This window comes from Oenanthe melanoleuca, chromosome 19 (assembly GCF_029582105.1).
Source record: "Oenanthe melanoleuca isolate GR-GAL-2019-014 chromosome 19, OMel1.0, whole genome shotgun sequence".
Taxonomy (NCBI): domain Eukaryota; kingdom Metazoa; phylum Chordata; class Aves; order Passeriformes; family Muscicapidae; genus Oenanthe; species Oenanthe melanoleuca.
In genome coordinates, this window is record NC_079352.1 from 1747326 (window position 1) to 1757929 (window position 10604).

General features: G+C 53.4%; 2 protein-coding genes across 3 annotated transcripts; both read right to left on the reverse strand.

Moving 5' to 3' along the window:
- Positions 1 to 34: 34 nt before the first annotated feature.
- ZNHIT3 (zinc finger HIT-type containing 3) lies at positions 35 to 1112 on the reverse strand. The gene is made up of 4 exons (XM_056506383.1): positions 998 to 1112; positions 849 to 880; positions 610 to 768; positions 35 to 495 (listed from the first exon to the last, which is right to left on the reverse strand). Exons 1-4 carry the CDS (start codon positions 1075 to 1077, stop codon positions 305 to 307), a joined length of 462 nt encoding a protein of 153 aa, XP_056362358.1. The 5' UTR covers positions 1078 to 1112; the 3' UTR covers positions 35 to 304.
- Positions 1113 to 3286: 2174 nt separating this feature from the next.
- LOC130260793 (lysophosphatidic acid receptor 1-B-like) lies at positions 3287 to 9946 on the reverse strand. 2 transcript variants are annotated; one of them, XM_056506490.1, is made up of 3 exons: positions 9740 to 9946; positions 6869 to 7130; positions 3287 to 4620 (listed from the first exon to the last, which is right to left on the reverse strand). In XM_056506490.1, exon 3 carries the CDS (start codon positions 4321 to 4323, stop codon positions 3361 to 3363), a length of 963 nt encoding a protein of 320 aa, XP_056362465.1. In that variant the 5' UTR covers positions 4324 to 4620; positions 6869 to 7130; positions 9740 to 9946; the 3' UTR covers positions 3287 to 3360. The 2 variants fall into 2 exon arrangements, 1 of the variants encoding a protein (XP_056362465.1); XR_008841840.1 differs by lacking the exon at positions 3287 to 4620 and adding an exon at positions 4981 to 5331.
- Between the last annotated feature and the right edge of the window lie 658 nt (positions 9947 to 10604).

The window sequence follows — 10604 nt, forward strand, 5'->3', positions numbered from 1 at the left end:
TTAGTGAACAAAAACATTTCAGAGCACTCGTGGATTAAAATAAATGTAAATATATTTAATAATGTCACCGTGAAGCAGCATTTCTGTGCCAACAGAAAGAATTCCACAGAGTAGCAGTTCAGCCCTCAGGATCTAAAAATGTGTCCCAACACAACCCTGCCCCTGTTTGCCAGCTCTGAACTGAAATCAGAGCACTGACATCCACAGGCAAAGTGGCCAAGACACAGTGCAGCAGCTCTGGCTGCTGCCAAACCTCAAAAAACAAAAGTCTTAAGGATAAAAATAAAACCATTCCCACAGCAGCTCACTCGGGGAGAACGTTCTCCTTCTCAGGAGGCTCCACAATGCTGAGGCAGCAATCTGCAAACTCCACGAACAGGGGCTCCTGCATGAACCTCCTCATGAGGGAGCTTTTGTCCTGAGCCTGGTCGATGGTGAGCAGCAGCTGCTGCAGGTGGGGGTTCAGCAGCAAATCCCTCAGCTCCTCTGATTCTCCTGCAACGAGGGGAAGATCAGAGTTGAGACGTGCTGCGGCCCCTTACCTTGCAACCAAACCTCCAAAGGGCCACATGGAACCGGATTCCTGCTCGCTGCAATTGCCCCAGTTACCCAGCAGCTGGAGTTTCTCGGGCGGGACTCGGTCTTGCTCGTCCTCCTCGCCCAGGATGTCCCGCAGGGATGTCCCGGGGCCGTGCGCGGGGTCAGGGCGGGGAACCTGCCCGGCCGCCTCCCGCTGCGGCTGCTGCCGGGGCTCGGGAGCGCAGCGCTCTGCGGAGAGACCCGCGTTAGACCCCGTTAGACTCTGTCAGACCCGCGTTAAATCCGCGCTAGACCCGCGTTACACTCACCGCGGTGGGTCCGGCAGCACGGCACGGAGCAGCTGTGGGGACAATGGCGTGAGCGAGGGGCCGCGCACCGCCCGCCTCCCCTCCTTCCCTCAGCGCTCGCCCTGCCCCCCGCCCCTCTCCCCGTTCCCCGTTCCCCGTTCCCCGCTCACTAGGCGCTCCCGCAGCGCGGACAGCGGTACCGGGCCGCGCCCCCCGCCCCGCACACCGCGCACGGCCCCGGCGCCCTCATGGCCGCCACTTCCGCTTCCGCCGCCACTTCCGCTTCACTTCCGCTTCCGCCCCGCCGGCCAGGGCTGCTAATCCACGGCCGAGCTCCGGCAGCAAGGCCGCTCAATCCACCGCCGAGCCGGGGCATTTTCTACAGCCATTTCCAGATTGTTCCATAAACAGATAAACACAGAGATGTGTGGATACAGATACATAGAGACATATATGGATATAGATATATAGAGAGAGAGCTCTGTATGTGGGGAAAGGAGGGAGTGAAGAGACAGGTATATATCTATATAGATATATATTGAGATATATATATAGATAGGGATAGAGGTATCGATATGGGCATATATAAAATATATAAATAGATGTAGGTATGGAGATAGAGACAGAGATATGTGTAGTGATAAGAAAAAAACAACAAATCAAACTGGGAAGAAGTCCCTGTAAACTCCAGCTGATGGGTTGTGTGTGATGGATGTGAGAACATCATCACTCTGTGGATTTTCATGGAATTTTATTGCTGTGCGTTGATGAAATACCACAGAGCAGCAGCTGAGCAGTGCAGGACCAGAAACAGGAGCTGATGTCACAAAATTACCCAATCCAGGCTTCTAAAGAAGTTTAAACACTGAGATTCTTCTAGGAAATATCCCAGGGTAACTAGGAATAAGCATCCATCTCCTCTGGGATCTGACAGAATAATTTCTACTAAATAAATATTCAGTAACTATTTTTTTTTTTTCTTTAGAGAGGGAGGAGTTGAGACCTTTTTCTTTTACAAAACATCTGGTCTTGACATTTTTATTTCTTTCTGTCCAGGCAACTTCTGAAGAGCCCAGCCAAGGTTTCCACCTGGAACTGTACAAACTTCACAAGGCAGGGACTTGAGTGTGCCCTTAAAAGCAGAAATATGAAAGCACAGCCAAAATATCTCACAACAACACCTCACCCAGCAATTAAAACCAGCAGGGAAACAGTGCTGAGAGCCCCTGTTAATAAAGATTCACCCAGCAGTCAAAAGTCACAATTTGGCTGACTGAACAAGAAAGTCAAATGTTGTTATCCCCCAAAATTGCTGGGAACTTTCCAGCTGTTCCAGCCTCTCCAGAGGCACAGCCCAGAGCAGAGGGACGTGAGGCACAAAGCAAACACCATTAATGGGGTTGTTTTTAACTGCAGGGAACAGCTCCTCTGTTCCCATGGAGCAGCCAGGCAGAGCAGGGACAGGGACATGGGGACAGGGACAGGGATGGGACAGGGACAGGGATGGGACAGGGACAGGGATGGGACAAGGACAGGGACAGGGATGGGACAGGGACATGGGGACAGGGACAGGACTCTGCTGAGAGGCTCCCCCAGCCTCCATCCCCACCCTGGGCTATTTCTGCACCCCAGAGAGGGAACCACGGAGCTGCCAAGGCTGGGAAAAACCTCTGAGATCCCCAACCCCAACCACATTTACCACAGAACACCATCGAGGGCCACATCCCATCTTTTCCCTCCCCTCAGTGTGTGTCTGGGTCACATCCCCACCTTTTCCTACCCCTCAGTGTGTGTCTGGGTCACATCCCCACCTTTTCCCTCCCCTCAGTGTGTGTCTGGGTCACATCCCCAGCTTTCCCTCCCCTCAGTGTGTGTCTGGCCCACATCCCCAGCTTTTCCTGCCCCTCAGTGTGTGTCTGGCCCACATCCACCTTTTCCCACCCCTCAGTGTGTGTCTGGCCCACATCCCCATCTTTTCCTGCCCCTCAGTGTGTGTCTGGCCCACATCCCCATCTTTTCCCACCCCTCAGTGTGTGTCTGGCCCACATCCACCTTTTCCCGCCCCTCAGTGTGTGTCTGGCCCACATCCCCAGCTTTTCCTGCCCCTCAGTGTGTGTCTGGCCCACATCCCCACCTTTTCCCACCCCTCAGTGTGTGTCTGGCCCACATCCACCTTTTCCCGCCCCTCAGTGTGTGTCTGGCCCACATCCCCACCTTTTCCCACCCCTCAGTGTGTGTCTGGCCCACATCCACCTTTTCCCACCCCTCAGTGTGTGTCTGGCCCACATCCCCAGCTTTTCCTGCCCCTCAGTGTGTGTCTGGCCCACATCCCCAGCTTTTCCTCCCCTCAGTGTGTGTCTGGCCCACATCCCCAGCTTTCCCACCCCTCAGTGTGTGTCTGGCCCACATCCCCAGCTCTCCCAGCCCCTCAGTGTGTGTCTGGGTCACATTTACACATTTTCCCACCCCTCAGTGTGTGTCTGGCCCACACCCCAGCTCTCCCGCCCCTCAGGCCCGCGGCCTGGCGCTCCCCTCAGGCGTGGTCGATGGCGCGCACGCGCGAGGCCGAGGGGCAGCGCAGCGCCTTCAGCCTGGCGCCCAGCGCCCCGAACCTGAGCGTGTAGAGCACGGGGTTGCCCAGGCAGGCGCTGGTGATCAGCATGGCCGTGCAGTTCCTGAAGATGTAGGCGCCGGGGTAGAGGTCGGTGTGGCAGCGCCGGTTGGCGGCGTCGAAGATGACGCCGGCCAGGAAGGGCGCGTAGGACACCAGGGCCAGCAGCCAGATGGAGATGCTGGTCCTGGCCACCTGCGTCTCTGCCGACTTGTAGGTGCTGCTGGCTTGGCCGCACGCCTGCATCCTCAGCTTCCTCTTCCTCAGGATGAGGATGATCCGCAGGTAGGTGAAGAGAGGCACGAGGAAAGCCACCACCACGTTGGGCATGGTGATGAAGACGAGGTAGTTGACGCAGAAGGGGCTGTAGAGCACCGAGACGCTCCTCTCTGCCCCCAGGCAGTTCCAGCCCATCAGGGGCAGGCAGCCCAGCAGGAAAGCCAGCAGCCAGCTGATGAAGACCACGGCGATGGAGTGGTGCCTGGCCACCCTGAACCTCGTCCTCATGCTCCTGGCCACGGCCAGGTAGCGCTCGATGCCGATGCTCACCTGGTTGTAGATGGTGGACAGGATGGAGGTGGTGTACAGGGAGTAGGGAGCCAGCATGTCCTGCGAGCCAAAGATGGTGACGTCGGGGTTGGTGATGAACAGCATGGAAATCCAGAAGCCAGAGAAGCTGGTGAAGAGGTCAGACACAGCCAGGTTGCAGAAGAGGATGGAGATGGGCTTGTGCAGGTCCCTGGCGGCCAGGCGGGTGACGATGACCAGCCCGTTGAAGATGACGGAGGTGACGTTGATGGTCAGCTGGGGGATCCCCAGGGCCAGCACCAGGTAGTGACTCCAGATCCTGGTGTAGTTGGCAGAGCAGTTTGAGAATCCATTCATGGTGGGGAGCTCTCCTGGCAGCCCCTCTGCTCATCCCATGCTCCCCAGAGCTCCCACCTGGCCGCTCCTGCGGCAGCTCCTGCCGCCCCGTGCCAGGATTAAACTTTAACCAGTGCCTCTCAGTGTTTGGGCTGCCAGCTGGGGGCTGTGCTGATCTCCTCACAGTTGCTAGGATAGCCCAAACTGCAGAACACATTTCCCACATGGATGAGCCTCTGGAAAAAACCTTTGACAAGAAAACAAAGCCCAGGGCTTGGGGAGATGGGTGGGCACACCTGCAGTTCAAAGTTCTTCATTCTAAAATGGAGTGACATTAATTCAGCTTTAACTCACAAATTAATTAGATCATAAAGGATCAGAGAGCCAGGAAAGGGAGAGCAGAGTTTTGTGGGTTTGGAGGGGAAGTGTGTGGCTGAAATAAAACATCAGTGCTGTGTCACCAGCCTGGACCCCTACAGCCCAGAAAAATCCCTTCTCCCCCTCAATCCTTTCATGGCAACACAGCTAAAACCCAACCAACATCACCACCCATGCCTCTGCTACAGGATATTTTGTGTTTATTTCATGTGGCTTGTTCATTAATAAACCAGTATCACCACAATTATAGCTTTCCTTTCTCCATCTTTGTAAATGCAAATGGTTTTTGAGAACTTAGATTGAAAATGCCTGAGACTTGGAGGAAAATAAAAGCTCTGGGGACACACATTCCATGCTCTCAGCAGAGGGCACTGCTGGAATAAAATACAGGGAACAGTGGGAGGTGGGAGATTTTACACAGCTGAGCAGTCCAGGTGAGCAGGACAATTATCCAAGTAAAGCCACGTTATTTATTCTGATTCAATTCATATTTTTTTGTTACCTTGATGAAGGATTCACCTTCACTGGTCACAATTTTCTACCACGACCCTGCCGAGCAGCTCAGCTGAATTTATGGGCTCCCAATTCAGCACTGATCATTGCAGCAGCAATTGCAGCCCCAGAGATGGGAATCTGTCAACTCTGATAGCTCTGCCAAATTTCAAATGTAAAAAATTTAGGCTATAATTTTGAGTTTAAAAGGAGGAATCCTACAGCTTTTTTTTACTATTGAAGTATATGTTTAAAGTTTAAAGTGCAGTCAGCATCCACCATTTTTGTGTATTAGGAATACTTTATAATTAATTATTATACTTTTAAAATATGATTAATATACTTTATACAAGTCTAGGCAAGCAATAAGTATTTCAGATGGTCACAAGGGAATGACTACATAGAAATAAGGGCTGAGAATTGATCAATCAAGCCTGGGGGTCTATTAACACCCTATAAAATATTCCTTTCCCAGTGTCCCAGATTAAAAACCCTTTGTAATTCCAGCTGGGGCAGCCCTGGCAGCCACACCTCTGGTGTGAGGTTGCTGCTGAACAAGGGCCCCACTATTTCTGTCCCCTCTGTGCCAGCCCAGCAAATCCTTCCACTCCCAGCAGAGGTGTGGCAGCACTGCCCAGGTGAGCACAGGACACCTGTGATGAACAGAACATCCACAGAGCAAAACAGCTTTGAAAATACCCTGCTGGCTAAAAATAGCTTCTCTGTGAATTTGGCCTCCAAAGGGCTCTAGATATTCCTGAAAATGCTGCTTGAAGTTGCTCTAATTTGAAAATTTGGTGCTCAAGCACAAAACGCTAAACGATGTGAGATCAGAATGTAATTAAAGTAATATCAAGTGGTATAAATAGCTCTCCACAAAAGATTTGTAATCTGATTTCCCTAATAGAATTGCATACAAATTACCATCATGTTGCTGGATTAAGGGAGACAACAGTGTGGGAGCTGCTTTTTCAGTGGCTTTAATATACAGAACCCCCCAGATTTTTATACCCCAACCCTCTGTGGTGCAGTTGGAGCTCCCAAAATCAGATGAAAAATACTCTAGATTTAAAGCCCAACCTCTTCATGGAACAACCTCAACCCAAGGGCATTTTTTTACTCCCATATTCCAGGAACTGTGAAACATTCTCTGTACTTATCTCACTATACACTGGTGAGGAAATTGTTATCTGCATCCTATAAATGGGCAAAGAACAATCCCATTGTTTGTTTAAGGTGACACAGGATTCCAGGGAACTCAATCTGATCTCCAGGATCTCAGGCTGACACCTCAGACACTGACTGTACCTGGCTGGGGGCACCTCTGATTCACATTTACTGAGATTCCACCTTCTGCAACTTTTTTTTTTTCCTAGTTCTGTGATTGTATTTACATTTCTTTATCTGAATGCCTACTTTGTTTAGATGGATGTGTAAGAAATGGCCTCATTTTGTGGAATTATCTGCTGATTGTGCCTGAAAGAGGCACCAGAGGCTTCAGGCTGAATTTTCTGTGATGGTTCAAGTGTGGAAAATCCAAGTTCACCCACCTGAGCTCATGGCTTCAGAATTGCCCCCAGTGCAGCTCTCAACCTCCACAAAGGTCCCAAACCCACAGCTGATCCCAAAACAGGGAATTCATCCAGGGGCTGAGCCCCAGCCCTGCACAGCAGCCCTGGGGCAGCTCCCACCTCACCTTGGGGTCAGCACAGGGAAACTGGAATTGTGCCTGGAACTCCAGAGGAAATCTGCATCCTCCTGATGGAAACTGAATCCCACAGCACAGGGAGGAGAAGAGAGGAGCCACAGGAGGTTTGGTGAATCCAGAAAGGATGAGAGGGATTTCACTGCTCTGCTTTCTGTCACTTCTCAATTCCTGACTCCAAACCTTGGGAACTGGGATGGTTTTGCTTTCTCCCCATTGTCCCTGCACTGTCACCACACTGCAGACACCAAACCTGGCAAAAAGAAAGAAGTCAAGTGAGGTGAGCAGCTCTGCAGAATCATTCCATGAGTCCAGGTCTCACTGCCATGACCTTCAGCAAAGCTGTGGGGTCAGAGCATCCTCTGTGGGGTCAGGGCATCCCCTGTGGGGTCAGAGCATCCATCCCCTGTGGGGTCAGAGCATCCATCCCCTGTGGGGTCAGGGCATCCCCTGTGGGGTCAGGGCATCCATCCCCTGTGGGGTCAGGGCATCTCCTGTGGGGGTCAGAGCATCCCCTGTGGGGTCAGGGCATCCCCTGTGGGGTCAGGGCATCCCCTGTGGGGTCAGAGCATCCTCTGTGGGGTCAGAGCATCCCCTGTGGGGTCAGAGCATCCATCCCCTGTGGGGTCAGAGCATCCATCCCCTGTGGGGTCAGGGCATCCATCCCCTGTGGGGTCAGGGCATCCATCCCCTGTGGGGTCAGGGCATCCCCTGTGGGGTCAGAGCATCCCCTGTGGGGTCAGAGCATCCATCCCCTGTGGGGTCAGAGCATCCCCTGTGGGGTCAGAGCATCCCCTGTGGGGTCAGAGCATCCATCCCCTGTGGGGTCAGAGCATCCTCTGTGGGGTCAGAGCATCCATCCCCTGTGGGGTCAGAGCATCCTCTGTGGGGTCAGAGCATCCATCCCCTGTGGGGTCAGGGCATCCATCCCCTGTGGGGTCAGGGCATCCATCCCCTGTGGGGTCAGGGCATCCTCTGTGGGGTCAGAGCATCCATCCCCTGTGGGGTCAGGGCATCCTCTGTGGGGTCAGAGCATCCATCCCCTGTGGGGTCAGAGCATCCATCCCCTGTGGGGTCAGGGCATCCTCTGTGGGGTCAGAGCATCCCCTGTGGGGTCAGGGCATCCTCTGTGGGGTCAGAGCATCCATCCCCTGTGGGGTCAGGGCATCCATCCCCTGTGGGGTCAGGGCATCCATCCCCTGTGGGGTCAGAGCATCCATCCCCTGTGGGGTCAGGGCATCCTCTGTGGGGTCAGAGCATCCATCCCCTGTGGGGTCAGAGCATCCCCTGTGGGGTCAGGGCATCCATCCCCTGTGGGGTCAGAGCATCCATCCCCTGTGGGGTCAGGGCATCCTCTGTGGGGTCAGAGCATCCCCTGTGGGGTCAGGGCATCCTCTGTGGGGTCAGAGCATCCATCCCCTGTGGGGTCAGGGCATCCTCTGTGGGGTCAGAGCATCCATCCCCTGTGGGGTCAGGGCATCCATCCCCTGTGGGGTCAGAGCATCCATCCCCTGTGGGGTCAGAGCATCCATCCCCTGTGGGGTCAGGGCATCCCCTGTGGGGTCAGGGCATCCATCCCCTGTGGGGTCAGGGCATCCATCCCCTGTGGGGTCAGAGCATCCATCCCCTGTGGGGTCAGGGCATCCTCTGTGGGGTCAGGGCATCCCCTGTGGGGTCAGAGCATCCCCTGTGGGGTCAGAGCATCCATCCCCTGTGGGGTCAGAGCATCCATCCCCTGTGGGATCAGGGCATCCATCCCCTGTGGGGTCAGAGCATCCATCCCCTGTGGGATCAGAGCATCCCCTGTGGGGTCAGAGCATCCATCCCCTGTGGGGTCAGAGCATCCATCCCCTGTGGGATCAGGGCATCCATCCCCTGTGGGGTCAGGGCATCCATCCCCTGTGGGATCAGAGCATCCATCCCCTGTGGGGTCAGGGCATCCATCCCCTGTGGGGTCAGAGCATCCCCTGTGGGGTCAGAGCATCCATCCCCTGTGGGGTCAGAGCATCCCCTGTGGGATCAGGGCATCCATCCCCTGTGGGGTCAGAGCATCCATCCCCTGTGGGGTCAGGGCATCCCCTGTGGGGTCAGAGCATCCCCTGTGGGGTCAGAGCATCCATCCCCTGTGGGGTCAGGGCATCCCCTGTGGGGTCAGAGCATCCATCCCCTGTGGGGTCAGGGCATCCCCTGTGGGGTCAGAGCATCCCCTGTGGGGTCAGAGCATCCATCCCCTGTGGGGTCAGGGCATCCCCTGTGGGGTCAGAGCATCCATCCCCTGTGGGGTCAGGGCATCCCCTGTGGGGTCAGGGCATCCATCCCCTGTGGGGTCAGAGCATCCCCTGTGGGGTCAGAGCATCCCCTGTGGGGTCAGAGCATCCCCTGTGGGGTCAGGGCATCCCTCCCCTGTGGGGTCAGGGCATCCATCCCCTGTGGGGTCAGGGCATCCCCTGTGGGGTCAGGGCATCCCCTGTGGGGTCAGAGCATCTCCTGTGGGGTCAGGGCATCCATCCCCTGTGGGGTCAGGGCATCCCCCTGCCCAGCCTCTCCATGGGCATCATGAGGTCTGCAAGGAAGAAACAGTCAAAAAAAGGGAGTAATATAAATAAGGATCCTATTTATCCAATTTATGTTTCAATTTGCAGATTAAAGCCTTCCTTTCTGGAGAGGAAGACACAAATGGGGTGTGTGATCTCCTTCCAAGAATTTCTGGAGCTGTTTTGAAAACACAGGGCTCTGCTCCTCCCCTCTCCAGCCTCTCTCTTGGAGGAATTTTTCCTGCCAGGTTTGGAGTGATCCCTTTGGAGAAGCTGGGAGACAAACACCTGGAACCAGAGCAGTTTTTACTGGATTTGATGTTCCCACCTGTCCTTCCTGTAGCTGCCAAGAAAAGCCAGCCTGGAATTCAGAGATCTGCTGAACTTTGTGTTGTCCTCTCACATCTTCAGGTTCAATCTCCAAAAGTCTTTATGGAAAATGCAGCCAGTTCTTGGTGGCATCTCAGGACAGTTTTGGTTTTGAAAGGAATCAGAATTATCCTGATGCCATCCAGAGCTGATATCCAAGCACCTGTCAGGGGAGTTTCCTTAGAAAAAAAAAAAAAAACAACAAAAAAACAACAACAAAAAAAACAACAAAAAAAAAAAAAACAAAAAACAAAAAAAAAAACCCAAAAAAAATTTTAAAAAATGGAGATCAAGTGATGCCAGCCCTGCTTATATAGGTGACAGGCTTTAGAAGGAAAGGAATGTCTTTGCCTGAGTGTGACTTCACTTTTGAACTCAAATAAAGATTTAATTAACCTGACTGCAGTGCAGTTTATTACCACTTTGCTAATGAGAGGATGGAAGGTTTAGAAAAAAAAAGAAGAAAAAAAAAAATCAAGAATTCTGATTTTTCAAGACCAAAATTTCTAACTCTCAGCTTTTCAGTCCTGAACAAGGAAATAGAGCAGGAAAAAAAAAAACCAAACCAGAGATGTTGGTTCAGCTCCCCAGTGAGGAGCATCCCAGGGAAGCAGCAGAGCCCAGCAGGGAATTGTCTCTTGGATGCCCTTGGAGGCTGCAGCTGGCACAGCCCTGCAGTGCTCAGCATTCACCTGGCCTGCAGAGGGAGGGAGAAAATGAGAAAATGAGAAAATGCCAGCAGTCCCCTCAGTGTTCTCCCCATCCCTGCAGGAATTATTAATTTACCTCATCACTGTGTGCAGGGCAAATCAGCACCAGAGCAG

Coding starts and splice junctions, on each gene's coding strand:
- ZNHIT3 (XM_056506383.1), bottom strand. CDS start 1,077: ATGAGGGCGCCGGGGCCGTGCGCGGTGTGCGGGGCGGGGGGCGCGGCC. Junction 881..997: donor CCGCGCTGCGGGAGCGCCTA/GTGAGCGGGGAA, acceptor TTGTCCCCACAG/CTGCTCCGTGCCGTGCTGCC. Junction 769..848: donor GTGCTGCCGGACCCACCGCG/GTGAGTGTAACG, acceptor GTCTCTCCGCAG/AGCGCTGCGCTCCCGAGCCC.
- LOC130260793 (XM_056506490.1), bottom strand. CDS start 4,323: ATGAATGGATTCTCAAACTGCTCTGCCAACTACACCAGGATCTGGAGT.